The 27,297-nt window shown below is 39.8% G+C and overlaps 2 protein-coding genes across 4 annotated transcripts in view; one reads left to right on the top strand and one right to left on the bottom strand.

Moving 5' to 3' along the window:
• Positions 1-15,315, bottom strand: part of KLHL20 (kelch like family member 20) — a 67,982-nt gene extending 52,667 nt beyond the window's left edge. The window contains exons 1-2 of one of the 3 annotated variants that reach the window (XM_060396617.1): positions 15,202-15,315; positions 33-14,971 (exon numbers count right to left, since the gene is read on the bottom strand). The gene's annotated coding sequence lies outside the window, so the exon portion shown is untranslated. The remainder of the gene's footprint in view (positions 1-32; positions 14,972-15,201) is intronic. The other 2 variants (XM_060396616.1, XM_042257461.1) reach the window with 2 other exon arrangements.
• Positions 15,316-15,367: 52 nt separating this feature from the next.
• Positions 15,368-27,297, top strand: part of ANKRD45 (ankyrin repeat domain 45) — a 49,768-nt gene continuing 37,838 nt past the window's right edge. Inside the window, exons 1-2 of the mRNA XM_012187544.4 lie at positions 15,368-15,407; positions 20,089-20,455. Of these exons, the coding sequence (XP_012042934.1) occupies positions 20,104-20,455 (352 nt within the window). The 5' untranslated portion in view covers positions 15,368-15,407; positions 20,089-20,103. The remainder of the gene's footprint in view (positions 15,408-20,088; positions 20,456-27,297) is intronic.

Here is a 27,297-nt window from a genome sequence, read left to right as displayed (position 1 = left end):
TTCCTAAATCGTTCCCTCTGGAACCCACATACTTTACCAAGCGGTTCCGGTCCAAATCAGGAAGTAGCTGCGCTCTTTGCTGGGGGCTTGGGTTCCCTCAGGCTGCCTGTCCTTGTACGCAGTTCCTTGTATCCCGAGGATGTGCGAATCATTGCTGAACTGGCAGTATTTGACTACTGAAGGCTTCTCCTTTCTCCTTTGTTTTCCTCAGCAGAAGTCAGTAAGAAGATGGGAGGAGTAACAGAAAGCCAGGAATGGTGATTTATTTGTAGCTGGTACGTCTTCTGTTGGCACGATTTTTTCCCTAATTGTGGGTTGAATGACTGACACATGTCTACATGTGCTTGACATATATCTATGAGGCCACTCCTGTGTGCAAGCTGCTGAGGATCCTCAGCCAAATCCGAAATAGACCTGATTTTCCAGATTTCCCAGGTTAGCTTTCAAGACACCAGGGTTTTATTCAGGATTTTAAGGTTATGTCAGATTGCCTTTTCACTTAGTATTCTATAACAAACACTTCACCAAACACTGCTCTGAATTCACATTAGCATTAGGGAGGAAAATAAAAATTTTTTTTTCAATTTGACTGATTTTCCCACAGCACGTAGCCACCTAATTTTCACTGTATGTTTAGAAAACAACAAGTGATAGGGTGGAGGATACAATGTCAGTAATATTAATGAAAGGCTGCTGCTGGTTTCCTGATAACTATTATAGGCTAAGCATGAACTTAACCACATTTTCTTTAGCTGTTCTTCATAATGGAATCTACACAGATTTTTGCAGTTGTTTCTGAAAGGGAAAGAATATCTTTTGTTAATTAGCTTGTAGTGGGAGATGCATGGTCTTTAGATCCAGACACCCATAGTTTCAAATCCTAGCCCTGCGACTCACTAGATCGGTGGTCTTGGTCAAGTTTCTTAATCTCTTAAGTATTAGTTTCTTTTGTGTAAAAGAGAAACAATACCCTTTTTTACACAATTTTTGAGAGGGGTAAATTATAATGAAGCTCATGTTCTGTGTCTGGCACTTAGTAGGCACTCAACAAATGTCAGTTTTCTCTCCTCTTCCCTTAAATGGACTCATTAATTGAGCACTTATTGCATGTCAAGTACTATGCTAGGCTTTGGAAATGGTCGTGAACAAGATAGACACCATCCTAAAGTTCTAGTGCTCATTCATGTGGTTATCGTGGTGCCCTGAGGACAAAAGAACAAGATGAACAAGAAAGGTGTTGGAATGTAGGAACAGAAAAAACCAGACCCTTATCACCCTTCCCACCATGTTGTAACTGTTGTGGAATTTTTGAGCCCTCTTGAGTAGCATGGCCTGTCCCCCTCTCACCCCATGTAAGGAAAGGTATTTGTTTTACTCTTCTCCCAGGCCTGTATAGGGAATGTATACATACCTCATTCAATCAGCAAATGACTCACAAGACCCCTGTTCCTTGTCCCCTGACTATAAAAACAGACCAAAATCAGAGTCAGCTCTCCCTGACTCTCAGGAAGCTGGCCCATTGTACTGGCAGTGCCCTCCTCGTCCCCCACTCTAATAAACTCTATTCTCCTTTCATTCTGCCTCGTGTTTGGAAATTCTCTTCCAATCTGTGCATGGACCACGACATTTATGATAGTTGATTTTCCAACATGTTTTTCATTGTATTTGGTCTAAACCATCTCCACACAAATGAACAATACAGACTAATAAGAAATCAGAAGAAATCTAATGGGGACTGCGGGATAAGATTCTGTAGCATTTTTAGAAGAGATACAGGAAGAGATAGCATCTTTTCCCTTTGGCCACTGTTATGCCTGGATGAGACACCTGGAAGCACCAAAACCATTTTGTAACCATGAGGGAAGGCAGAGGAGAAAGAAGCTAGACAGTAAGGGATATAGAACAGAGAGACTAAAAGAATTTGGGTCCTTCAATATAATTTTTAAACTACTCATTTTCCCTTGCCCACAGACTTTCTTGTTGCTGGACTGTAGTTATATGAGATAATAAATATATTTTTAAATGGGGGTTTCTATTACTAGCAGCCAGAAGCATACTAATGTGTGTAAAAGGATATAGACAATAATCAAGTAAATAAGTAAGTACAATAATTTCAGCCACTGGCAAATGCTATCTAGGAAGGAGCCAAACGGGTGATGGTATGGAGAGTGAGTATTTTGAGACTACTTTAAATAACATGGTCAGGGAAGCACTCTCTGAAGAGGTAGGTTGAGATCTGAAAGGTGAGGGAGAAACATCCAGGTGGAAAGCTGGGAGAAGAGTGTTTCAAGTAGAGTGAATAGCAAAGGGAAAGGACCTGAAGCATAAATGAGCTCTTCCTGTTTAATGAACACAGAAAAGGCCAGTTTGACTAGAAATAATATTAGACATGCTGCTGCCGCCAAGTTGCTTCAGTCGTGTCCAACTCTGTGCGACCCCCTAGACGGCAGCCCACCAGGCTCCCCCGTCCCTGGGATTCTCCAGGCAAGAATACTGGAGTGGGTTGCGATTTCCTTCTCCAATGCATGAAAGTGAAAAGTAAAAAGTGAAGTCGCTCAGTCATGTCTGACTCTTTCTGATCCCATGGACTGCAGCCTACCAGGCTCCTCTGTCCATGGCGTTTTCCACGCAAGAGTACTGGAGTGGGGTGCCATCACCTTCTCCGAATATTAGATATGAGCTAAGAGAAATAGGTATTTTGGTCATCTGATGCAAACAGACGACTCATTGGAAAAGTCCCTGATGCTGGGAAAGATTGCAGGGAGAAGGAGAAGAGGGGTCAGAGGATGAGATAGCTGGATGGCATTGCTGATGCAATGAACATGAACTTAGGCAAACTCTGGGAGATGGTGAGGAACAGGGAGGCCTGGGGTGCTGCAGTTCATGGGGTTGCAAAGAGTTGGACATGACTGGGTGAATGAACAACAATAAAGAGAAACAGGCAAGAACAAGATCATATACTGTCTTCTAGGATATTGTAAGAAATTATGATTTTATTTTAAATTCTCTGGAAAAATGTGTGGAGATATTTCAGTTCAGTTTAGGTTTAACAATTGATACTAAATTCAAAACCTTGAAAATTAGAAGAGGAAAATGTGGATGTTCCATTATTAACTACAGGGACAATCACATGTGGGAAAGAATATGGGTGAATATTTCCAGAAATGTTCTTGCTATGATTGATGGTAAATAAAGGCTGATTTTATTTAAATTTGGGGACTTTAATAAAGATATTTTTCCTTTGTATGAATCAATCATATAATTAATTAATGGCTATAATACAAAATAGCTGCCTTTCATAGCTAATCATTAGGCCTAGAGTGTGTGAATGACCTATAAAGGAATCAAATGTAGACACTAAGATGCTCTCAGTTTTTACTTCTCATGTGGGAATTTGAGGTAGACTTCGAGTGCAAAGTAATAAGACTAAGCCAGAAAGCGAAGAATTTTGAGAGGGGGGATAGGATACCCTAGGGATTTTTAGGATCTTTGAATTGCTGTATGGTTGGTGTTCAGTTCAGTTCAGTCACTCAGTCATGTCCGACTCTTTGTGACCCCATGAACGCAGCACGCCAGGCCTCCCTGTCCATCACCAACTCCCGGAATTCACGCAGACTCACGTCCATCGAGTCAGTGATGCCATCCAGCCATCTCATCCTCTGTCGTCCCCTTTTCCTCCTGCCCTCAATTCCTCCCAGCATCAGAGTCTTTTCCAGTGAGTCAACTCTTCGCATGAGGTGGCCAAAGTACTGGAGTTTCAGCTTTAGCATCATTCCTTCCAAAGAAATCCCAGGGTTGATCTTCAGAATGGACTTGTTGGATCTCCTTGCAGTCCAAGGGACTCTCAAGAGTCTTCTCCAACACCACAGTTCAAAAGCATCAATTCTTCGGCGCTCAGCTTTCTTCACAGTCCAACTCTCACATCCATACATGACCACTGGAAAAACCATAGCCTTGACTAGATAAACTTTTGTTGGCAAAGTAATGTCTCTGCTTTTGAATATGCTATCTAGGTTGGTCATAACTTTTCTTCCAAGGAGCAAGCGTCTTTTAATTTCATGGCTGCAATCACCATCTGCAGTGATTTTGGAGCCCCCCAAAATAAATTCTGACACTGTTTCCACTGTTTCCCCATCTATTTCCCATGAAGTGATGGGACCAGATGCCATGATCTTCGTTTTCTGAATGTTGAGCTTTAAGCCAACATTTTCACCCTCCTCTTTCACTTTCATCAAGAGGCTTTTTAGTTCCTCTTCACTTTCTGCCATAAGGGTGGTGTCATCTGCATATCTGAGGTTATTGATATTTCTCCCGGCAATCTTGATTCCAGCTTGTGCTTCTTCCAACCCAGCGTTTCTCATGATGTACTCTGCATAGAAGTTAAATAAGCAGGGTGCCAATATACAGCCTTGACGTACTCCTTTTCTTATTTGGAACTAGTCTGTTGTTTCATGTCCAGTTCTAAGTGTTGCTTCCTGACCTGCATATGGGTTTCTCAAGAGGCAGGTCGGGTGGTCCTGGTATTCCCATCTCTCTCAGAATTTTCCACAGTTTATTGTGATCCACACAGTCAAAGGCTTTGGCATAGACAATCAAGCAGAAATAGATGTTTTTCTGGAACTCTCTTGCTTTTTCCATGATCCAGCGGATGTTGGCAATTTGATCTCTGGTTCCTCTGCCTTTTCTAAAACCAGCTTGAACATCTGGAAGTTCACAGATCATGTACTGCTGAAGCCTGTCTTGGAGAATTTGAACATTACTTTACTAGCGTGTGAGATGAGTGTAATTGTGCAGTAGTTTGAGCAGTATTTGACATTGCCTTTCTTTGGGATTGGAGTGAAAACTGACCTTTTCCAGTCCTGTGGCCACTGCTGAGTTTTCCAAATTTGCTGGCATATTGAGTGCAGCACTTTCACAGCATCATCTTTCAGGATTTGAAAGAGCTCAACTGGAATTCCGTCACCTCCACTCGCTTTGTTCATAGTGATGCTTTCTAAGGCCCACTTGACTTCACATTCCAGGATGTCTGGCTCTAGGTGAGTGATCACACCATCATGATTATCTGGGTCGTGAAGATCTTTTTTGCACAGTTCTTCCGTGTATTCTTGCCACCTCTTCTTAATATCTTCTGCTTCAGTTAGGTCCATACCATTTCTGTCTATTGTGCCCATCTGTGCATGAAATGTTCCCTTGGTATCTCTAATTTTCTTGAAGAGATCTCTAGTCTTTCCCATTCTGTTGTTTTCCTCTATTTTTTTTTTCATTGATTGCTGAGTAAGGCTTTCTTATCTGTTTTTGCTGTTCTTTGGAACTCTGCATTCAGATGCTTATATCTTTCCTCTTCTCCTTTGCTTTTCGCTTCTCTTCTTTTCACACCTATTTGTCCCCAGACAGCCACCATTTTGCTTTTTTGCATTTCTTTTCCATGGGGATGGTCTTGATCCCTGTCTCCCGTACAATGTCACAAACCTCAGTCCATAGTTCATCAGGCAATCTATCTGTCAGATCTAGTCCCTTAAATCTATTTCTCACTTCCACTGTATAATCAGAAGGGATTTGATTTAGGTCATACCCAAATTCTCTTAGATGAGTTCTATTCAGATACTGGGTTTTCCCAGTGACTCAGTGGTAAAGAATCCATCTGCAATGCAGGAGAAAGACATTCTTGTTACTGGAGAAGACGACTAAGTTTATAGAGATGATGGTGCTCCATAACTACGTTTATAAATTTAATGCAATCCAAGTTAATCAATATTAGAGTTTTGACAGACTTAGCTGAGTTGATTATAACATTCTTATGGAAGAATAGACAAATGAGAATATCCAGAAATAGACTAAAAATGGAAGCAGGAAATGGGAGGGCTCACCCTAAAAGATATTAGTAAAACATGTTCTAAAACCTCTATAGTTTAAACTGTGATTTTGGTGTATGAACAGACAGATCAATAAAGCCGGGTAGAAAAATCCAGAAATAAACCAAAGAACACATGGAAATTTAGCATGTGATAAAGCTGTTATCTCACATCAGTCAGGAATATATGTACTGTTTCATAAATGATACAATGCAAGTATGGAAAAAGGTAACATTGAATGTATCCTGCATAAGGAGCTGGACCCCACTGTATTCTCAACAAAGACCTCTATGAGGGCCTATGAAGACACTATGGGAAGATCAGAAGCAGGGATGGCCCTTCAGAGTTGTCACAAGTTGGAATAAAGGAGCTGAGTCTTTCTACCCCACAACAACCAGATGTATCAGAAGTTTAAATACAAGTAATGAAAGTCTAAAAGTAGTACAAGAAAACAAGGATTGATTTTTTTTATTAAATATGCAGGAAAACTTCCCTGACTATAAATCAAAATCTAGAGGCAAAAAGATTGACAAATTTGAATGCAAAAAAAATTTCCATGGAAAAAATATTACAAATGAAATAAGAAAATGACAATTAGGAAAAACATATTTTCAATATAGGATTCATAATGTACTACATCTATGGCTCTAAAAATGGAATAAGAAGAAATAATACAGATAGCCTGGCAAACATATGGACAGGCAGTTCACAGAAATAGAAATGATCCTTAAACTCTTGCAAATATATTCAGTCTTGCTCACAATATGATAAATTGCAAATTATAGCTACACTAAGACCTACCAGTAGGCAAAAATCCAGAACTGGACAATCTGCTTTGTTGGCATAACTGTGGGGAAGGAGGCATTCTCATTAATTGCTGGTGTGTGTGGAAAATGATTGAACTTCTCTAGGCAGGGTTTTGGTAATATTTAGCAAAATTATATTTGCATTTACCCTCTGACCCAGCAATCTCACTATCCCAAGGAAATACTTGCAAAAAGGAAAAAAATATTATGCACCAGGTTATTAACTGCAGGATTCTTTTTGGAAGCAAACAAATGGAAACAACCCTAAGGCTTCTCAATAGGGGACTGATTGAATAAGCAATAGGATATCCACATAATAGGATTATTCAGCTAAGAAAAGAAATGAGGACAATCTCTGTATACTTGCACAGTGCAATCTTTAGGATATGTTAAGTGAACAGTGTTTATAATATGTTAACTTTGATTTTAAAAGGGTGTAGAACTATGTGTGATGTAAATACTGTATGTACTTATTTTTTTTTTAATAGAAAGATAAACTTAGAATAAAAATGGTTAGCTAGAGGGGAAAGGAAGGAACAGAGAAATCAGGGATGGAAGTCAGATATCTCTGAAAGTATTCAATTTTATATTTTTATTTATTAAATGTTCTTAATAACTAAAATTCATTTAAGGAAGCTATATTTTTACTTAAATAAAATTTATGACTTATTATCTTATTATAACATTTTTTATTTCAATAAAATTAAACATTTTATTTAAACATCTTTAATAATTTTTAGATAAAATTTAATCAAAAGAGAAAAAAGCAATACCTGAATACTGAAAAACAATTGGGCCTAACTGAATGACAAATTGGCATATAGTGAATCCTGTAATACATAGTGATTTTAGAGCACAGGAACAGGAAATCTGAAAAAACTTCCATCTTTTCCCCTTCTATTTGCCGTGAAGTAATGGGGCTGGATGTTTTTTCAATATTTAGTTTTAAGCTGACTCTCACTCTCCTCTTTCACTCTCATCAAGGTTCTTTAGTTCCTCTTCACCTTCTGCCATTAGAGTGGTATCATCTGCATACTTGAGGTTGTTGTTTCTCCCACCTATCTTGATTCCAGCTTGTAACTCAACCAGCCTGTCATTTCTCACGATGTCTCAGCATATAGGTTAAACAAACAGGGTAACAACAGACAGCCCTGTTGTACTCCTTTCTCAATCCTGAACCAATCAGTTGTTCCATACAGGATTCTAACTGTTGCTTCTTGATCCGTATACAGGTTTCTCAGGAGACAGGTAAGATGGTGTGGGCATTGGGTCTTAATTGCAGGCGCTCTAGTTGTGGCGTGCAGGCTTAAGTTGCTCCACAGCATGTTGGATCTTAGTGGGATTTTAGTTCCCTGACCAGGGATTGAACCCTCATCCTCTGAATTGCAAGGCAGACTCTCTCAATGACTAGACCACCAGGGAAGTCCCCAGTATGCCAAGGACATAGCGATAATTAGGAAAAAGTGGGACCTTGACACATGGAATGGGGATATCTGGGTTCATGTACCTAGAAATATTTAATTCCCAAAGATCCACGAATCCTTTGAGCCAAGAGAATTAAGTCACTAACTAACCTGGCTGGGGATGTAATGGACTTGAAAGTGAAGGAAAGGGACTATACGTTGAGGTATAGTCCCGGAGGGTATACATGATGATGGAGTAAAAGGGACTATATCCTAGGAGTTCAGGATGTTTTGGTGAGTACACATGGGACTGAATTCTGACAGTGCTGGATCAATGTGGATAGAATATAGAGTTTCTAAGGGAGTTTAATTAATAATTTGGAAGCAACTCTCTTGGGTTACAGGATTTAACAACCTGCCAAGGATCTCAGGAAATGGGGTAAACATGCTGTCAGAATAGTTTCATACATATGGAAAGTATGATGACTCATACTAAATGAAGTTGCTTGAACTACCATGCAAGACAGTAGAACAAGGGATTTAAAGTTCAAAGAAGTGAGCACGCTAAAATGGACATAAGCCTGGAAGACTCACCAGGCAATAATATCCATGGGTCAGACTAGAGGAGATACCATTTACCAAAAAGGAAGGTGCTAGAGAGAAGGGTACCCAGAATCACTAGCAAGTTCAGTAGTGGCTCTCCACCATAGCCCAGACTGATGGTAGATGTCAATAAAAAACTGGGCTTATTGATTGTACTGGGGATATTAGAGATGACTCCAGATGCTGAGCTGATACTGCATGGATCATGGCCCCGCCATAAAGCACATTATTAGCACAGAGTATGTAGCATGGTCCAAGGTCCCTAGGTAAACAGACAGGCAGGACATACCAAGGGTTTGGAGGTTATTGCCAAGAAGCTGGGGGGAAGGGCCAACTTTGCTTTACACGAGGCTAATCCTTTATTGTTCATTTTCTCAGCAAAGCTTTTCATTCCCACGTACCTTTACCCTTCTTTCACACCCACTTCAAATCAAGCTGGGTGACTGAGCATTGCAGGAGAAAATCACTTGATTCTGCAGGTTGCGGGTCACTGAAATTCATGGTTTTCAACCTCAGTCACCTTTTCAACGCCATCAACATTTTAAAACTTTGCTTTGCCAAGTCTTCAAGCCCCTCAGTCATCCCTTCCTCTCTCAGTTTAAGCATACTCAATTTAAGGCCATCAAGCTTGGTTTCTTTTTTGATTGTTTCTTTAATTTACAATTCCACAGTCCAGGAAAATTACCTGTATCCACATCATTGATACCTTTTCCACTTCAGAATTAGAGGACCAAGCTAAGTTCCTTCTGTTTGAGGCCAACCTTCCCATCTATACCTTAACCCTTTCCCCTCCAATTTCCTTCAGGATCTTACTTTATCAGTCATCTCCTTTTCAAAACATTTTATTTATTTACTTATTTTTGGTTGTGTGCTGGGTCTTTGTTGCTGCCTGGGTTTTTCTTTAGTAGCATCAAGTAGGGGCTACTCTCCATTTGCAGTGGTCAGGCTTCTCATTGTGGTGGCTTCTCTTATTCTGAAGCATGGGCTCTAGGGCACATGGACTTCATTAGTTGTGGCTTGAGGGATTAGTAGTTATGGTTCCTGGACTTCGGAGCACAGGCTCAATAGTTGTGGCCCATGGGCTTTGTTTCTCCGCAGCCTGTGGGATTTTCCCAGACCAGGGATTGAACCCCTGTTTCCGGCACTGACAGGGGGATACTTGACCACTAACCAACCAGGGAAGCCTGTCATCTCCTTTCTTAATCTTTTCTTCCTACTAGTTCCTTGTTATCATCTTACAGATACATTCAGGCTTCTGTGGTCCTTTCTCTGCCAAGACATCTCCCTTAATACTTGTCTTCCTTTAACTTCTGAGCAATTTCCTTCCTCCACATCTTAGTCAAACTTCTCAAAAGAATAGTGTATATTTACAGCCACTACTTCCTCATTTCCAATTATAGTTGCTAAATCAACGACCCTGATGTTATATCTGACAAAGGCCAAAATTATCTTACAGTTAAAATATAGGTACTTTCTGCATTTAGAGCCTAAAAAAAGATTTTTTCTTAAACTTAGAGGTTCTACTTTCTGACCTCTCTTTCATGCCTCAGTCCACTGAAATCTTGATTTGGCCTGCTACTCTTCACAAAAGTACTTTTAAATGCTAAATTCCACTGCTATTTTCTCAGTTTCTTTTGAAATTACTTCCTTGGCTTCTATGTTGCTACACTCACTTGGTTTTGTTCATTCTCTGATCGTTTTTTCCCTATCTTACTTTGTCTACTTCTTAGATGTATTAATAATTGTTCTCCAGGGATCTGTCCTCAGCCCTCTGTTCTTTAATTGACTCTCCTTGGATGACTGCATCTTCTTTGTAGGTTTTTGATAACATTTATAAATCTGTAACTCCTAAATCTATATTTATATCCTAGTCTTGTCTACCAGGGGCTTCCCTGGTGGCTTAGATGATAAAGAATCTGCCTGCAATGCGGGAGATCTGGGTTTGATCCCTGGGTTAGGAAGATCCCCTAGAGGAGGGCATGGCAACCCACTCCAGTATTCTTGCCTGGAGAATCCCAATGGACAGAGGAGCCTGGTGGGCTACAGTCCATGGGGTCACAAAGAGTTGGATGTGACTGAGCAACTTTTCACTCGTCTACTAGGGCTTGCCTGTTGGCTCAGTGGTAGAGAATCTACCTGCTAATGCAGGAGAAGTGGGTTCCATCGCTGGGTTGGGGAGATCCCCTGGAGAAGGACATCGCAACCCACTCCAGTATTCTTGCCTGGGAAATCCCATGGACAGAAGAGCTTGGTGGGCTACAGTCCATAGGAGTCACAAAAGAGTCAGACATGACTTAGTGATTAAAAAACAATTAAGTCGTGTCTACTAAGCATTGGTTTCAAATAATGTTTGCTGATATCAGGCAGACTGATATAGCTACCTTTATTTTTTTAAGGCTGAACTCATTATCCTGGTTCTACCCTGTCCTTTTTCAAAATCCCTATTTAGGAAACCACAAGCCACCTGGTCACAAGAGACAGAAACCCAGGAAGAGCTTAGGCTCCTCTTTGTCTACGATCTTGTCCTCTCCAAACCATTCTCCCCATTGCTGTCTGATCTCTTCCAATGTCTCTAACTACATCTCTTACCTCTCTCCCAAACACATACTCTCTTGCAGTTTCAACCCACTTAGGTTTCACTAATGCACTTTGCTGTTTATTTTGTGCCTCCGTGAATTTTACATTTCTTTTGGATTGCCTTTCCCCACTCCTCAGCCTGTTGAATTTCTAGTTATCTTTTGAATTTGGATTTTCACTCTGCCATCCACTATCATATTATTCATTATTACAAGCCTTTGGTTATCTGATAAGTATGTCTTATATATTTACACTTAAGTCACTAACTCAAAGATGTTGAAATCAAGAGGGTGACAGAATATTAGGGCATTTTACTAGAAACCTGCCTCCAGGTTAACATTGATCAACTAACCTATAATATCAAGCACAGTTGTTCATCTGTAAGTGAAACACATAACTACAATATTATCCATTCCAAATTTCAGGTATGTACCCCTAAGGATCGGAGAAAGCAATGGCACCCCACTCCAGTACTCTTGCCTGGAAAATCCCATGGATGGAGGAGCCTGGTAGGCTGCAGTCCAGTGGGTCGTGAAGAGTCGGACACAACTGAGTGACTTCACTTTCACTTTTCTGCATTGGAGAAGGAAATGGCAACCCACTCCAGTGTTCTTGCCTGGAGAATCCCAGGGACGGCGGAGCCTGGCGGGCTGCCGTCTATGGGGTCACACAGAGCGGGACACGACTGAAGTGACTTAGCATCCCTAAGGATAGCATGTTTCTAAAATAAAGCCATCCTATATACTCCCCCTCCTTCCCCCTTCATATTATGGGGCAATGATGTTACAAGTAACAAAAATCCAATCTTTTTGGATTAATTAGAAAAAAGTAATTTATTGACTTGCACAATTGAAAAATGAAGGTAAAAAATGGCATTGGGTATTCTAGCTCCAGAGCTCAAGTGGCATCCTCAGGATTCACTTCTTGGCTCTTCCGTTGCTCTGTGAAGCTCTCTCCACATGGTGGCAAGATGGTACTGGCAACTCAGCCTGACCTCCTTTCATCAAATCTTGCTGAAAAAAGCATGCCTATTTATTTACTGCTCTAGCAAAAATTCAGGACTAGCTTTGATTACACTGATCTGTGTTCCATGCTTTTTCCTGATCTAATCACTGTGGCCAGGGGTGAAGAAAACACTGCTTGGCCAGGACTTGATCTGGAGTGGGATCAGCCTCATCCAAACAACACAGGCTGAGAGTATGTGAAAGGGATTCTGTACTAGAAAACTGTGTGCTGTTACCAGAAGAGGAAGGATGGGCAGGCACAAACAATGGATGTTCAGTACCTCCTTCCTCAAGTTTCAGCTGTGGAGATTAACTATATGCAGAAACCGTCTTTTTGTCATACACCAGGAGTGGCACTATTATCTAATCACTGCCAAAATAATGGCTCAAGATATTTTAAAATTAACTTATCCGTTTGGAAAGGCATACTCTAACACGTAATTAGTCCATAGCTAACTGGTGGCAATCCTGTGGTAATTTAAACCCAGACTGACCTAGGTTCAAATTCTGGTTCAGCCCTTTCCTTGCTGTGTGGTCTTAGGTAGGTGACTCAACTTTGCTGAGTTTGCTTAGTTTGAAGAATAAAATACCACATTCATTGAGCTGCTCTGAGGATTGGATACTATTTATATGAATCACTTAGCACAGTATTCAGCACATGATAGGACTTCAGTAAAAGAAATATAAATATTAATATAGCACATTAAGAGGCTTCCCTGGTGGCTCAGCGGTAAAGAATCCGCCTACCAATTCAGGAGATGTGGGTTTGATCCATGGGTGGGAAGATCCCCTGGAGGAGGGCATGGCAACCCACTCCAGTATTATTGCCTGGAGAGTCCCATGGACAGAGGCGCCTCGCAGACTACAGACCATGGGGTCACAATGAGTAGAACACAACTAAGCAACTAAATAACAACACAGTACATTGAGCTACCTTAGAGTAACTTTCTCCACTAGTTAACTTATCCTATTATTTTATCAGAAATAAAATTGTATAAAGAGTATAATTCTGGGACTTCCTTGGAAGTCCAGTGGTTAATCTCCAAGCTTCCAACATACGGGATGTGGATTCAATCCCTTCTCAGGGAACTAGAATCCCATATGTCATGTGGTGTGGCCAAAATTTTTTTAAAATAAAAAAAAATATTTTAAAAAGAATGCAATTCTTAGTATAAAAGTATGGAATTCAAGAAATATAATAATTAAAATAATTTAAATTCTACTCTGAGGACTCATTCTCTTATTTTTTTTTCTTTTTTAAATTTTTATTTTTACTTTATTTTACTTTACAATACTGTATTGGTTTTGCCATACATTGACATGAAACCACCATGGGTGTACATGCGTAAATTAGAGTAAATTTAAATTCAATCAATTTGGAAAGCTTTCTACCATAATTTCTTGAAGCTGACATAATTTCAGGGGGGCTTGAAGAGTGCTATTTTCTCTGTTCCTTAAGTCTTCGGTACGACAGGCCTTCACTGTATTCCTTGGCCCCCATTGTTAGGACTCACAGGTTGTTGCTGATATGCCTCTGGTACATTAATCTGTCTCCTTCAGATCCAATGCTCTCTCTTCAATACTCTCATCCTAAGCTTTCGGTGAGGGGCATGGGAGTTAGAAGTGATGGTAGGAGTCTATCTGCTGCACCTGGTCCATGCTAGAGGCAGGAATCTCTTTCCTAAGGCCAGTTTCAAACCTAGCCTGCCCCAATGAATCCTGCAGCTGTTTTTGAGATGGAGTTAAGAATAGAACAAGCTCCTCTGTTTCTAGTATTCTCAGAAGTATTCAATGTGCTGCTATTCTTCCTAGCTTTCAGAGTACTACAAATAATATTTAAGCACTCTATTTATTTTTTAGTTAATTTAATTTAATTCAATTTTATTTTTTATTTAATTCAATTTTAGACTTTCAAGAAACACTTGTATTTGGGAATACACAAATACATCCAAAGAAGATTAATTAAAAACAGAATCATTTACAATCATGCATCATAAGTCATCTTGCATCCAGACACTAAAAGACTCTCCTGAAACTAAAGACTATTAAAAGGAACATATTAAAAGTGAAACACCTAACATGTCTTGCTCTTCCACCAACTTCAGTAGCAAATGAGTGTTTAGTAAAGCAAATGTGCTATATCAGTGATCGCAGGAGCAAGCCAAGAGCTGACAAAGCTTCTAAACTATTGTTTCCGACTACAATGTCAACTCTACAATTCTGATTACCACAACTTATTTGAATAAGAAATTTCAGTATTATACCTCAAAAAATTTTTTCCAAAATTACTCTTGTATCTCAGAAGTTCAGAACTACGATAGTGACAGTTTGCTTGGGCCTAAGCCAAATATTTGCTTTAACACTAGGCTATTTAGCCTCCAGCTAAAATGTTTAGAGTTCCTCTAAAATATTACCTCCTCCCTAATGATTTCCTTGTAGAAACAGTAAAGAAATGAATGTTTTCCTCTTCAGTACAAAAACTTGCCGGTTTTCACTCCGTGATCGATGTGAATATTTACACAATTTCTGGGCAAGCTTTGCCTTTCTCTGCTGGTTTCTTTCCATACTCCTATCCCACCTCCATCATTCTCCCCTTTTTAAAAAGTCAACTGTTTTGTATCTTAAATTCCTGAATCGAAAGAGAAATTGTTTCCAAGGTGCTTCCGCTCCTGCCATAGTTGGCACTTGTGAGGTCTCTTGTAACGTTTCTTGTTGGTGACAATGACCTTAAACCATAGGAAAAAGAGCCTCAGTAAACCAGAAAATTAAGCAAGTTGCCCGTTATAATTACAACCTTTCGTAGTTTAGACTGCATCCTCATATTTCCAGAAAATTCCTCCGTTTAAAGGCCAAAGGTCAGACTAAGACTGGCTGGCAACCAACACGACGTATCTCATTTTAAATTTTTATTTTTTAAGTTGTAAAAGAAATATGAACCATATAACTGTAAACTTACAAAATGCAGAAAACCCCCGCACTCCACCGTCCAAACACAGCAAATTAAATAGTTTTGACGAAATCTCCCGCGTCTCTCGCCTCTCGCTTCCTGCACCTTGCAACCTTGACGTTTGCGCGCCGCAGTCGCAGCGCTTGGGGTGGCGCTGCGGCGCGCCGGGTGCGCCGTCGCCATGGTAACCACGCAATCCTGGGGCCTCGGGAACGGTGAGTCTGAATCCAAAGGTCCTGGGTCTCGGTCCGAGGTCAGAGGGGCGAGGGTCGGCGCACCGCGTGGGTGTTGAGGAGAACTGCCATGTCCCCGCCACTTTGTTCGGTTTGGCTAGAGAAGAGTGGGCGCCACCGCGGCGCCCTCAGGCTTTGCCTCAGAACCTAGCGCTGCGTCGCGGGTCGCGCCCCGAGGGCCGACCCTGTGCTTTAGGTGTCCCCTCCGGCACATCCCCAGTTCTCCACTGAGGCTGCCACTCTCCGCATCCTCATCCTCCGGCATTCCCTTTGTTTAACCCTAGGAGCCCTTTGAGGCCTTCTTGAGCTGGCACTTAAAATCCTCAAGGGACTACATTTTTTCGAAGAAAAAAATCAGTTGGTTTAAAAGGCCCTTGAGATTTATCCCTCTACCACAACTTCATACAACCTTGTCTGCCTTCCTGGCCCTTTGTTTTTGCTTATCCCATTACCTTCTTTTAAGGCTCCTGCTCTTCAATACCAAGTGTCACCTCTTCTGGGAAGCCTTCCCGGGACCTCCCCACTCTAAGTCTCGTTTAGAGGTCCAGTCTCTTCCCTTTCCAAGCACCCTTTGCTTATCACGTCCTTCATCCCACTGCGTCATTGCTGATTTGCTTGTTTCTTTCCCACCAGACTCTGATGTCTGTGAACCAGAGACCTATGTGATTTTATATTAGGAGTGCGTTGTTGTTGTTTAGTTTCTAAGTGGTGTCGGACTCTTTGAGGCCCTATATACTATAGCTCACCAGGCTTTTATGTCCATGGGATTTCCCAGGCAAGAATACTAGAGTGGGTTGTCATTTCCTTCTCCAGGGGATCTTCCTGACCCAGGGATGGAACCCACATCTCCTGTATTGGCAGGTGGATTCTTTACCACTGAGCCACCCAGGAGGCCCCACGAGGGCCTTAGCAGCCTCCAGAGAATGCAACTTTTATAGTTAAAATTCACACGAATTTAGTAAGGCAGAGCTATTCTTAATTCATTGTTGAGAATGAGTTCAGAAAAGTTGCATTATTAATAAACCAGGACTAAAGCATGGGTCTTCTGACTCATAGTCTGCTCTGCCATTCTGCCTTCAGAGTTCCAGACCTCCTCTCCTCTCCATGGTCATGTTCTGTATGAACTGTTGGTTATATGTGGTGCGGTTGCAGTTTTGATTCATGTTAGAACTTTTCTGGGCCAAGAAAATATCTATCCATACAGTAACTATTACAAATCTAGTAAGAATTAGAGCTAAAAACAGAATTAAAAAAAAGATTTCTTAATTATTTTAACAATAGCATAAACCCACTGCATAGTGAACATAAGTTACATATTTCTTATGGGAAAAACTATTATCTAAAACAAACATTAGTTTTTTCAATATCTAAAAACTTGTCTGAGGAGACTTTATAAATAGCCGAGGAAAGAAGAGAAGTGAAAGGCAAAGGAGAAAGGGAAAGATATATCCAACTGAATGCAGAGCTCCAGAGAATAGCAAGGAGAGATAAGAAAATCTTCTTAAGTGAGCAATGCAAAGAAATAGAGGAAAACAATAGAATGGGAAAGACTAGAGATCTCTTCAGGAAAAATAAAGATACCACAGGAACATCTTATGCAAAGATGGGCTCAGTAAAGGATAGAAATGGTATGGACCTAACAGAAGCAGAAGATATTAAGAAGAGGTGGCAAGAATACACAGAAGAACTATACAAAAAAGATCTTCATGACCCAGATAATCATGATGGTGTGATCAGTCACCTAAAGCCGGACATCCTGGAATCGGAAGTCAAATGTGCTTTAGGAAGCATCACTACAAACAAAGCTAGTGGAGGTGATGGAATTCCAGTTGAGCTATTTTCAAACCCTAAAAGATTGATGGTGTGAAAGCACTGTACTCACTATGTCAGCAAATTTGGAAAACTCAGCAGTGGCCATAGGACTGGAAAAGGTCAATTTTCATTCCAATGCCAAAGAATGCTCAAACTACCGCACAATTGCACTCATCTCACACGCTAGTAAAGTAATGCTCAAAATTCTCCAAGCCAGGCTTCAGCAATGTATGTGAACCATGAACTTCCAGATGTTCAAGCTGGTTTTAGAAAAGGCAGAGGAACCAGAGATCAAGTTGCCAACATCCGCTGGATCATGGAAAAAGCAAGAGAGTTCCAGAAAAACATACATTTCTGCTTTATTGACTATGCCAAAGCCTTTGACTGTGTGGATCAGAATAAACTGGAAAATTCTTCAAGAGATGGGAATACCAGACCACCTGACCTGCCTCTTGAGAAACCTGTATGCAGGTCAGGAAGCAGCAGTTAGAAGTGGACATGGAACAACAGACTGGTTCCAAATAGGAAAAGGAGTATGTCAAGGCTGTATATTGTCACCCTGCTTATTTAACTTCTATGCAGAGTACATCATGAGAAACACTGGGCTGGAAGAAGCACAAGCTGGAATCAAGATTTCCAGGAGAAATATCAATAACCTCAGATATGCAGATGACACCACCTTATGGCAGAAAGCGAAGAGGAGCCTCTCGATGAAAGTGAAAGAGGAGAGTGAAAAAGGTGAAAAAGTTGGCTTAAAACTCAACATTTAGAAAACAAAGATCATGGCATCTGGTCCCATCACTTCATGGCAAATAGATGGGGAAACAGTGGAAACAGTGTCAGACTTTTATTTTTTTGGGCTCCAAAATCCCTGTAGATGGTTTCTTCAGCCATAAAATTAAAAGACGCTTACTCCTTGGAAGGAAAGTTATGACCAACCTAGATAGCATATTGAAAAGCAGAGACATTACTTTGCCAACAAAGGTCCGTCTAGTCAAGGCTGTGGTTTTTTCAGTGGTCATGTATGGATGTGAGAGTTGGACTGTGAAGAAAACTGAGCACCGAATAATTGATGCTTTTGAACTGTGGTGTTGGAGAAGACTCTTGAGAGTCCCTTGGACTGCAAGGAGATCCAACCAGTCCATTTTAGAAGACTCTTGAGAGTCCCTTGGATTGCAAGGAGATCCAACCAGTCCATCCTTTTTTTTTTTTTTTTTCCAGATTTCATTTTACTTATTATTTTTTTTTTTTTTTACTTTACAATATTGTATTGGTTTTGCCATACATCAACATGAATCTGCCATGGGTGTCAACCAGTCCATTCTAAAGGAGATCAATTCTGGGTATTCATTGGAAGGACTGATGCTAAAGCTGAAACTCCAAATACTTTGGCCACCTCATGCAAAGAGTTGACTCATTGGAAAAGATTCTGATGCTGGGAGGGATTGGGGGCAGGAGGAGAAGGGGACTACAGGGATGAGATGGCTGGATAGCATCACCAACTCGATGGACATGAGTTTGAGTGAACTCCGGGAGTTGGTGATGGGCAGGGAGGCCTGGCGTGCTGCGATTCATGGAGTTGCAAAGAGTCGGACATGACTGAGTCACTGAACTGAACTGAACTGAAGCAGAAGATATTAATAAGAGGTGGCAAGAATACACAGAAGAACTATCTGTGATCAAAAAAGATCTTCATGACCAAAAATGATCTACAATGGTGTGTTCACTCACCTAGAGCCAGACATCCTGGAGCATGAAGTCTGGTGGCTCTTAGGAAGTTTCACTATGAACAAAGCTAGCGGAGGTGATGGAATTCCAGCTGAGCTGTTTCAAATCCTAAAAGATGATGGTGTGAAAGTGCTGCACTCGATATGCCAGCAAATTTGGAAAACTCAGTAGTGGCCAGAGGGTCCGAAGTGGTCAGTTTTCAATCCAATCCCTAAGAGAGACAATGCCAAAGAATGTTCAAACTACCACACAGTTTTGCTCATTTCACATTTTTGTTGTTCAGTTGCCAAGTTGTATCCGATTCTTTGCAACCCCATGGGCTGCCACATGCCAGGCTTCCCTGTCCTTCACTATCTCCTGGAGTTGCTCAAACTCATGTGCATTGAGTTCATGATGCCATTCAATCATTTCATCCTCTGTTGCTTCTTCTCCTCCTGCCTTCAGTCTTTCCCAGCTTCAGGGCCTTTTCCAGTGAGTTGGCTCTTTGCAATGGGTCACCAAAGTGTTGGAGCTTCAGCTTCAGCATCAGTCCTTCCAATGTATATTCAGGATTGATTTCCTTTAGGATTAACTGGTTTGATCTCCTTGCTGTCTGGGGGACTCTGAAGAGTCTTCTCCAGTTCCATAGTTGGAAAGCATCAGCCTTCTTTATGGTCCACCTCTCCAATCCATACTTGACTCCTGGAAAAACCATAGCTTTGACTATGTGGGCCTTTGTTGGCAAAGTGACCTAATTTTTAAGGTCTTAATAATCTGGCTTCAATGATCCAACTGTATTGATTACTTCTCCCCAACATGGATCCTTGTTTAAACAGATGAGTCTCTTTAACATTCTCTTTCAATCTTTTCCTAATGTATCTCACCCACATTGATATTTTTTCTCCTGTTCCTATTGAATTTACTATTTGCATCACACGTTCAGCATTTTAGTGTATACTCAGGCAGTCTATTGGTGCATGATAAACTTTACTGATTGAATGAATGAAGTATTTTATAATTATTTTGAACCAACTAAGTATTTTCATTCCATTCATATTGTCAGTTGACTGATCAAACAAGTAAATAAACAAATGCTGATTTGTTTGAGTATGTTTCTATTACTTTTTCTCTTTTTTGATCTCAGGTATTTTTGGAGTTAATGGAGTCAGAAGTACCCCCAGAGTCAGAGAGTTCAGAAAAATTAATATTTTCCTCACCGCAAGAAGAAGAGGAAGAAGATGATAGTGAAGAAGAAGAAGAATCCAAAGAAGCAGAGGAAACTGCCACCATTAACCCCCTCTTACCACCTGCTCTCACAGGGGATGTAGAAGGTTTGCAAAAGATTTTTGAGGATCCTGAGAACTCTCACCATGAGCAGGCCATGCAGCTACTCTTGGAGGAAGACATCGTTGGGAGAAATTTGTTGTATGCAGCTTGCATGGCTGGGCAAAGTGATGTGATTAGAGCTTTGGCCAAATATGGTGTGAATCTGAATGAGAAAACCACCAGAGGTATTTTGTCTTTTTTCTCTCATCACTATTACTTATAACTACCTAAAGATACCATGTATTGTCTTTAAATTTGGATAAATTTGATGTCCCTACTTTATATTTTGCATATGTTAAGTGTATATATATATATATATATATATATATATATGAATGTGTGTATATGCATGTTATTATAGTATAGCTTGAAGTGAAGTGACATCGCTCAGTCATGTCCGACTCTTTGCGACCCCATGGACTGTAGCCTACCAGGCTCCTCTGTCCATGGGATTTTCCAGGCAATAGTCCTGGAGTGGATTGCCATCTCCAGCGGATCTTTCCAACCCAGGGATCGAACCCACGTCTCCCGCATTGTAGACAGACGCTTTACTGTCTAAGCCACCAGGGAATTAAGAATACAGAATTTGATATTTATTAGCTGGGTGACTTGGGCAAGTTACCTAATCATTTTGTGTCTCTGTTTCATCTACTAAATGAGGATGATTGTATTTTCTTTATAGGGTTTTCCTTGTAGGTTATGAGGATTAAGTATGATAATATAAAGTTGGTATATAGTAAATGCTCAATAATCTTATTACCTATTTCCTTGGAAGATTTATTCATTTTTATAGTAAGTATTCAGTTAGCTCTTTAAATTAAGTCACTGTTTTCTTCAGATTGGAACTATAAGACATGGTCATTGTAGAAAATGAAACAGTGGTCTTTAGCAAATAGCAAATATACATTTTCTTCATGCTTACATGGAACAGTTAAAAAAACTGATCATGTGTTAGGCCATAAAGGAAGTGCCAACAATTATCAAATAAACTATAGCATGCAGTCTGTGGTCTCTGACCACAGTAAAATAAAATTAGAAAACAGTGACAAAAAGATAACTGAAAATCCCTATAATTTTGGAAACAGGAACACACTTTCAATTATCTATTGGTGACAGAAAATATAATAGAAATTATGAAATATTTAGATGGCAACAGGATTGCTATGTCAGACCCTGTGAAATAAAACTAAAATTAAAATTCTAGTTTAATACATATATTAGAATAAAAATATTGAAAATTAGCAAAGTATTCAACTCAAGGAGTTAGAAAAATAACAACTGAAAATCCAAAGAAAGAAGAAGATAAATAATAGAGTAAAATAATGACATTGAAAATAAAGAAACAACAGAGAGGGAATTCTCTGTCAGTCCGGTGGTTTGGAGTCTACCTTCCACTGCAGGGTGCCAGGTTTGATCCTTGGTGGACTGAGATTCCTGATCTGTAAGCTGCACAGTGCAGCCAAAACAAACAAGCAAACAAACAAACAATAAAGAGAATCAACAAAACCAAAATCTGGTTTAGTGAAAAGTTGAAAAAACATTTGATAATATTGATAATTTTTGATATGTGATATTATAAGAAGGAGAGTGTATAAATAATATTTGGAATTTTAAAATGAAGTATTCACACAGACAAAAATAAGATTTAAAAAATTATTAGAAAATATCAAACAACTTCATGATAATACATTTGAAAACATGGAAGAAATGGACAGTTTCTTCAATGAAATATATATTATCGAAATTGAGTCAAGAAAAAAAATAGAAGCTTGATTAGATCTACAATTATTTTAAAAAATTGAATAAGTAATCAGAATCTGCCTGATTCTCCCACCCTTTCCAATTCCTAACTCAAATGTTTTAAAATATATGGTTTACTACCCTTATAAGGATGAAATAATCTCTAGCTTATACAAAGTTTCCATAGAATATAAAGAGAGTTGGACAGCTGCTTATTTTATGAGATAACCTTTATAGCAAAACTAGTTAAGGACAAGCTTTAGAAAGGAAAATTATAGGCCAATCATTTAATAACACAGATGCAAGCATCTTAAAATATTAACAAATTGAATCTAATGTATGTTGAAACACTTATTGGACTAGCTTGGGTTTATCCCATTTATGCAAGAATTTGCTTTTTTAAAAAAGGTTTATCTATCAGTTTTGGCTGCACTGGGTCTTTGTTGCTGCTCGAGTGCTTGTGGAGAGCAGAGGCTCTTCTCTCATTGTGGTGCATGGGCTTCTCAATGCAGCGGTTCTCTTGTTTTGGAGCACAGGCTCTAGGTGTTCTGGCTTCAGTAGTTGTGGCTCCTGGGCTCTAGAGCGCAGGCTCAGAAGTTGTGGTGCATGGGCTTAGTTGCTCCACAGCATGTGGGATCTTCCTGTAGTAGGGATCAAACCTGTGTTCCCTGCATTGGCAGGCAGATTCTCAACCACTGGGCTACCAGGGAAACCTCAAGGATGGCTTTAACATTAGAAAAATTGTTAGTATAATTCACTACACTAAAAGATTATATAAACAAAACCACCTGATCATCTCAATAGATATAGAAAAGTCTTTTGGAAGAAAATGTAGCATTCATTCATGATGAAAGCTTTTGGGTAAGTAGGAACATAAGAAGCTTTTCTTAAGGCTGTGGAAAACTCGTAGCAAAATTTATCTAATATTGAATTTTAAGCTATTTAACTTGGGCAAGTTATATAACCTCTCCATGCTACAGTTTCTTCATCCATAAAAATGGGACTAATAGTAATATCTAATATTGCATCCATAAAAATAGGACTAATAGTAATGTCTAAAAATCATACTACATAAAAGAAAATGAGAGCCTTAAATCAAATACCTGATAGTGTACCTCCAGCACTCCAGGGAGAGGGTGCCCTGACTAATTGATATGGGTATTGCCATCCTCTTGTTAGATATTTTCCAGTGTGTGAAGATAGGTATACAGTCTTTTGAGTTTGATGATGTACTAAGATAATCCATATCTTCATTCTGATTTCATGCTTACCGTGAAATCTTCTCATTTAACAGAAGTTGAAGGTGCATCCTGCTTTTTTCTTGCTGCTTATAGTAAAATGACAGAGGAGACAGAGAAATTGAGAGAAGAATTGCTAAATTAAAAGGAACCAGGATTCTCACCACATCTACTTTGGCTGGTGCCAGGATGTCCCTCTAGATTTAAGTTGAACAATGATAAATTAGTTTATGACATGTGTTGAGATGATAGAATCCTGTAAAAGAAAACCTTCAATGATTGGAATGTATCATTATTTTAGAGCTTATAAAGATTTCAAATATTGGATTGGCAAAAAAATAAAATAAAATAAAAAATAAAATAAAAAATAAAAGGAACCAGGACTTAGATGATATATGATGTTCTGGGAAATTGTAAGCTTGTTTGCCATTTTAATGAAGATGATTTTGTAATGAAATATTTGCATGAACTGGCTAACCTAATTGTACCAGGCAACTTGGTGATTATTACTTCAGTTCAGTTCAGTTCAGTTCAGTTCAGTTGCTCAGTTGTGTCTGACTCTTTGCGACCCTATGGACCACAGCATGCCAGGCCTCCCTGTCCATCATCAACTCCCAGAGTTTACCCAAACTCATGTCCATTGAGTCTGTGATGCCATCCAACCATCTTGTCCTCTGTCGTCCCCTTCTCCTCCTGCATTCAGTCTTTTCCAGCATCAGAGTCTTTTCAAATGAGTCAGCTCTTCACATCAGGTGGCCAAAGTATTAGAGTTTCAGCTTCAGCATCAGTCCTTCCAATGAATATTCAGGACTCATTTCCTTTAGGATGGACTGGTTTGATCTCCTTGCAGTCCAAGGGACTCTCAAGAGTCTTCTCCAACACCACAGTTCAAAAGCATCAATTCTTCGGCTCTCAGCTTTCTTTGGAGTCCAACCCTCACATCCATAACATGACTACTGGAAAACCATAGCCTTGACTAGATGGGCCTTTGTCGGCAAAGTACTGTGTCTGCTTTTGAATATGCTATCTAGGTTGGTCATAACTTTCCTTCCAAGGAGTAAGTGTCTTTTAATTTCATGGCTGCAGTCACCATCTGCAGGGATTTTGGAGACCCTCAAAATAAAGTCAGCCACTGTTTCCAGTGTTTCCCCATCTATTTGCCATGAAGTGATGGGACTGGATGCTATGACCTTCGTTTTCTGAATGTTGAGTTTTAAGCCAACTTTTTCACTCTCCTCTTTCACTTTCATTGAGAGGCTCTTTAGTTCTTCACTTTCTGCCATAATGGTGGTGTCATATGTATATCTGAGATTATTGATATTTCCTCCAGCAATCTTGATTCCAGCTTGTGCTTCATCCAGTCCAGTGTGTCTCATGATGTACTCTGCATATAAGTTAAATAAGCAGGGTGACAATATACAGCCTTGATGTACTCCTTTTGCTATTTGGAACCAGTCTGTTGTTCCTTGTCCAGTTCTAACTGTTGCTTCAGTTCAGTTCAGTTCAGTCACTCGTCGTGTCTGACTCTTCGCGACCCCATGAATCACAGCACGCCAGGCTTCCCTGTCCATCATCAACTCCCGGAGTTCATTCAAACTCATGTCCATCGAGTCAGTGATGCCATCCAGCCATCTCATCCTCTTTCATCCCCTTTTCCTCCTGCCCCCAATCCCTCCTAGCATCAGGGTCTTTTCCAATGAGTCAAGTCTTCGCATGAGGTGGCCAGAGTATTGGAGTTTCAGCTTCAGCATCAGTCCTTCCAATGAACACCCAGGACTGATCTCCTCTAGGATGGAGTAGTTGGATCTCCTTGCAGTCCAGGGGACTCTCAAGAGCCTTCTCCAACACCACAGTTCAAAAGCATCAATTCTTCGGCACTCAGCTTTCTTCACGGTCCAACTCTCACATCCATACATGTCCACTGGAAAAACCATACCCTTGACTAGACAGACCTTTGTTGGCAAAGTAACGTCTCTGCTTTTGAATATGCTATTTAGGTTGGTCATAACTTTCCTTACAAGGAGTAAGCGTCTTTTAATATCATAGCTGCAATCACCATCTGCAGTGATTTTGGAGCCCCCCAAAATAAAGTCTGACACTGTTTCCACTGTTTCCCCATCTATTTGCCATGAAGTGATGGGACCGGATGCCATGATCTTCGTTTTCTGAATGTTGAGTTTTAAGCCAACTTTTTCACTCTCCTGTTTCACTTTCATCAAGAGCTTTTTAGTTCCTCTTCACTTTCTGCCATAAGGATGGTGTCATCTGCATATCTGAGGTTATTGATATTTCTCCCGGCAGTCTTGATTCCAGCTTGTGCTTCTTGCAGCCCAGTGTAAATAATGAATTACATTATAGTTTACCAGTAAATTCTTGTTTGGTTGGTATTGATTCAGTTATCATGAGCTTGTTTACATGGGAGAACAGATCAGTGCAAAGATTTTTTTTTTTGGTCAAAACATTTGAGTTCTACTCTCAGGAAATTTCAATTATATAATACAGTTATTAACTATAGTCATTGTGTTATATATTAAGTCCTGGGATCTTTTCCTCTTCTAACTGAAGTTTGTACCTTTTCTCCAGTCTCTCTCTATTTCCCCCACTCCTCAAACCCCTGGTACCACTTTTCTAATCTGTTTCTATGGATTTAATTTTTTATTTTAGATTTCCCCACATAAGTGATACGAAGCGGTATTTGGCTTTTCCTCTCTGACTTATTTCACTTGGCATAATGCCCTTCAGGTTCATCCATGTTGTTACAAATGATAGAATTTTCTTTTTTTAAGGATCTGTGAACACTATTGATTTTTGCAACATAGAAGCCATTGGCCTAAAATTCGGGGACTTTTGGGTGAAGAACTGTGGTACATCTCTTTAAGAAGATGTATGCCATTTATTTGTGGATGATTCTCAGAGATCACATTGGTATTCAGGATTTCCTTTCCTTTTAAATATTGGAGAATTGGACAATTTTGATTCAAAGGAAGGATGATGAAACAGTTTTTACAATCTCATCTCTTTGATCAGAAGGAAGGAGGATGAAGCAGTTCTTACAGTCTGAGCTCTCTGTACTACTGACTTCTGGTCTGTTGGGAAGTACCTTGTTTTCTGTTTGAGCCAAGGACATTTGTGTGCAGTTTGTAGGTTATTGATGGAACCACCTCTGGTTCTGGTAAGGCTTTGGTTTCTCAGCTTTGCCACATTCAAACAAACATGATTGAAACTAAATACTATTTTAAACTCTGCCTTTCTCTACAATCAGTAAATATTTGTTAAAGGTGGAGGAATAGCCAGGTCTTGAGCTGGGAACTGGGGATAGAAAGAAGAATGAATTCAGCAACCCTGATCAAGTTCACAGTTAGCAGAAAACAGATGTCTAAATAGATGATATATGATGAGACAAAGTACAGTGATAGCTCAGAGGAGAGACCAGTCAGATTGACCTGAAAGTGTTGGACATGGTCAAGGAATGCTTTATAGAAGAGGCAATATGTTGAGTTTTTCTTTTTTTTTTTTTTTGGCTGCACCACGTAGCACTTGGGATCTTAATCCCTTACCACGGATTGAACATGTGTCCCCTGCAGTGAAAGTGTGGAGTCTTAACCGCTGGACCACCAAGGAAGTCTATATATAGAATCTTGAATAATGACCAAGAGTTTATCAGACAAAGGAAGTTGAAGGATAAGGCATGGCAGGTGGCAGTAACTGCAGTATCAGACAGTAACTGCAATGGCAGATTTTAGTGTTAAAATATTTTTGCTATCCTGGTGTATTTACCCAGTATTTTAGGTGATGAAATACTGGCCTTTTTATAGGTATAATAGTTTTATTTGGTTTTTTAAACATATGAAATTAGAGTCATTTTTGGATTGAGAACAATTTCAATGATTTAATTGCTCAGTGTATATAAAAAGACAAATTGAAGATTACAAATGTAGATGGTCCATATTGTGGTATTGCAAATTCTATTGTAAGAGTAATTCTTGAGTTCACGAGGCTCCCAAACAAGTAGAAGGTGAATCTCACAGCTTTGAAATTGAAATTGATAA

This window comes from Ovis aries, chromosome 12 (genome assembly GCF_016772045.2).
Source record: "Ovis aries strain OAR_USU_Benz2616 breed Rambouillet chromosome 12, ARS-UI_Ramb_v3.0, whole genome shotgun sequence".
Classification (NCBI taxonomy): Eukaryota; Metazoa; Chordata; class Mammalia; order Artiodactyla; family Bovidae; genus Ovis; species Ovis aries.
This window is presented reverse-complemented; position numbering and strand designations above follow the sequence as displayed.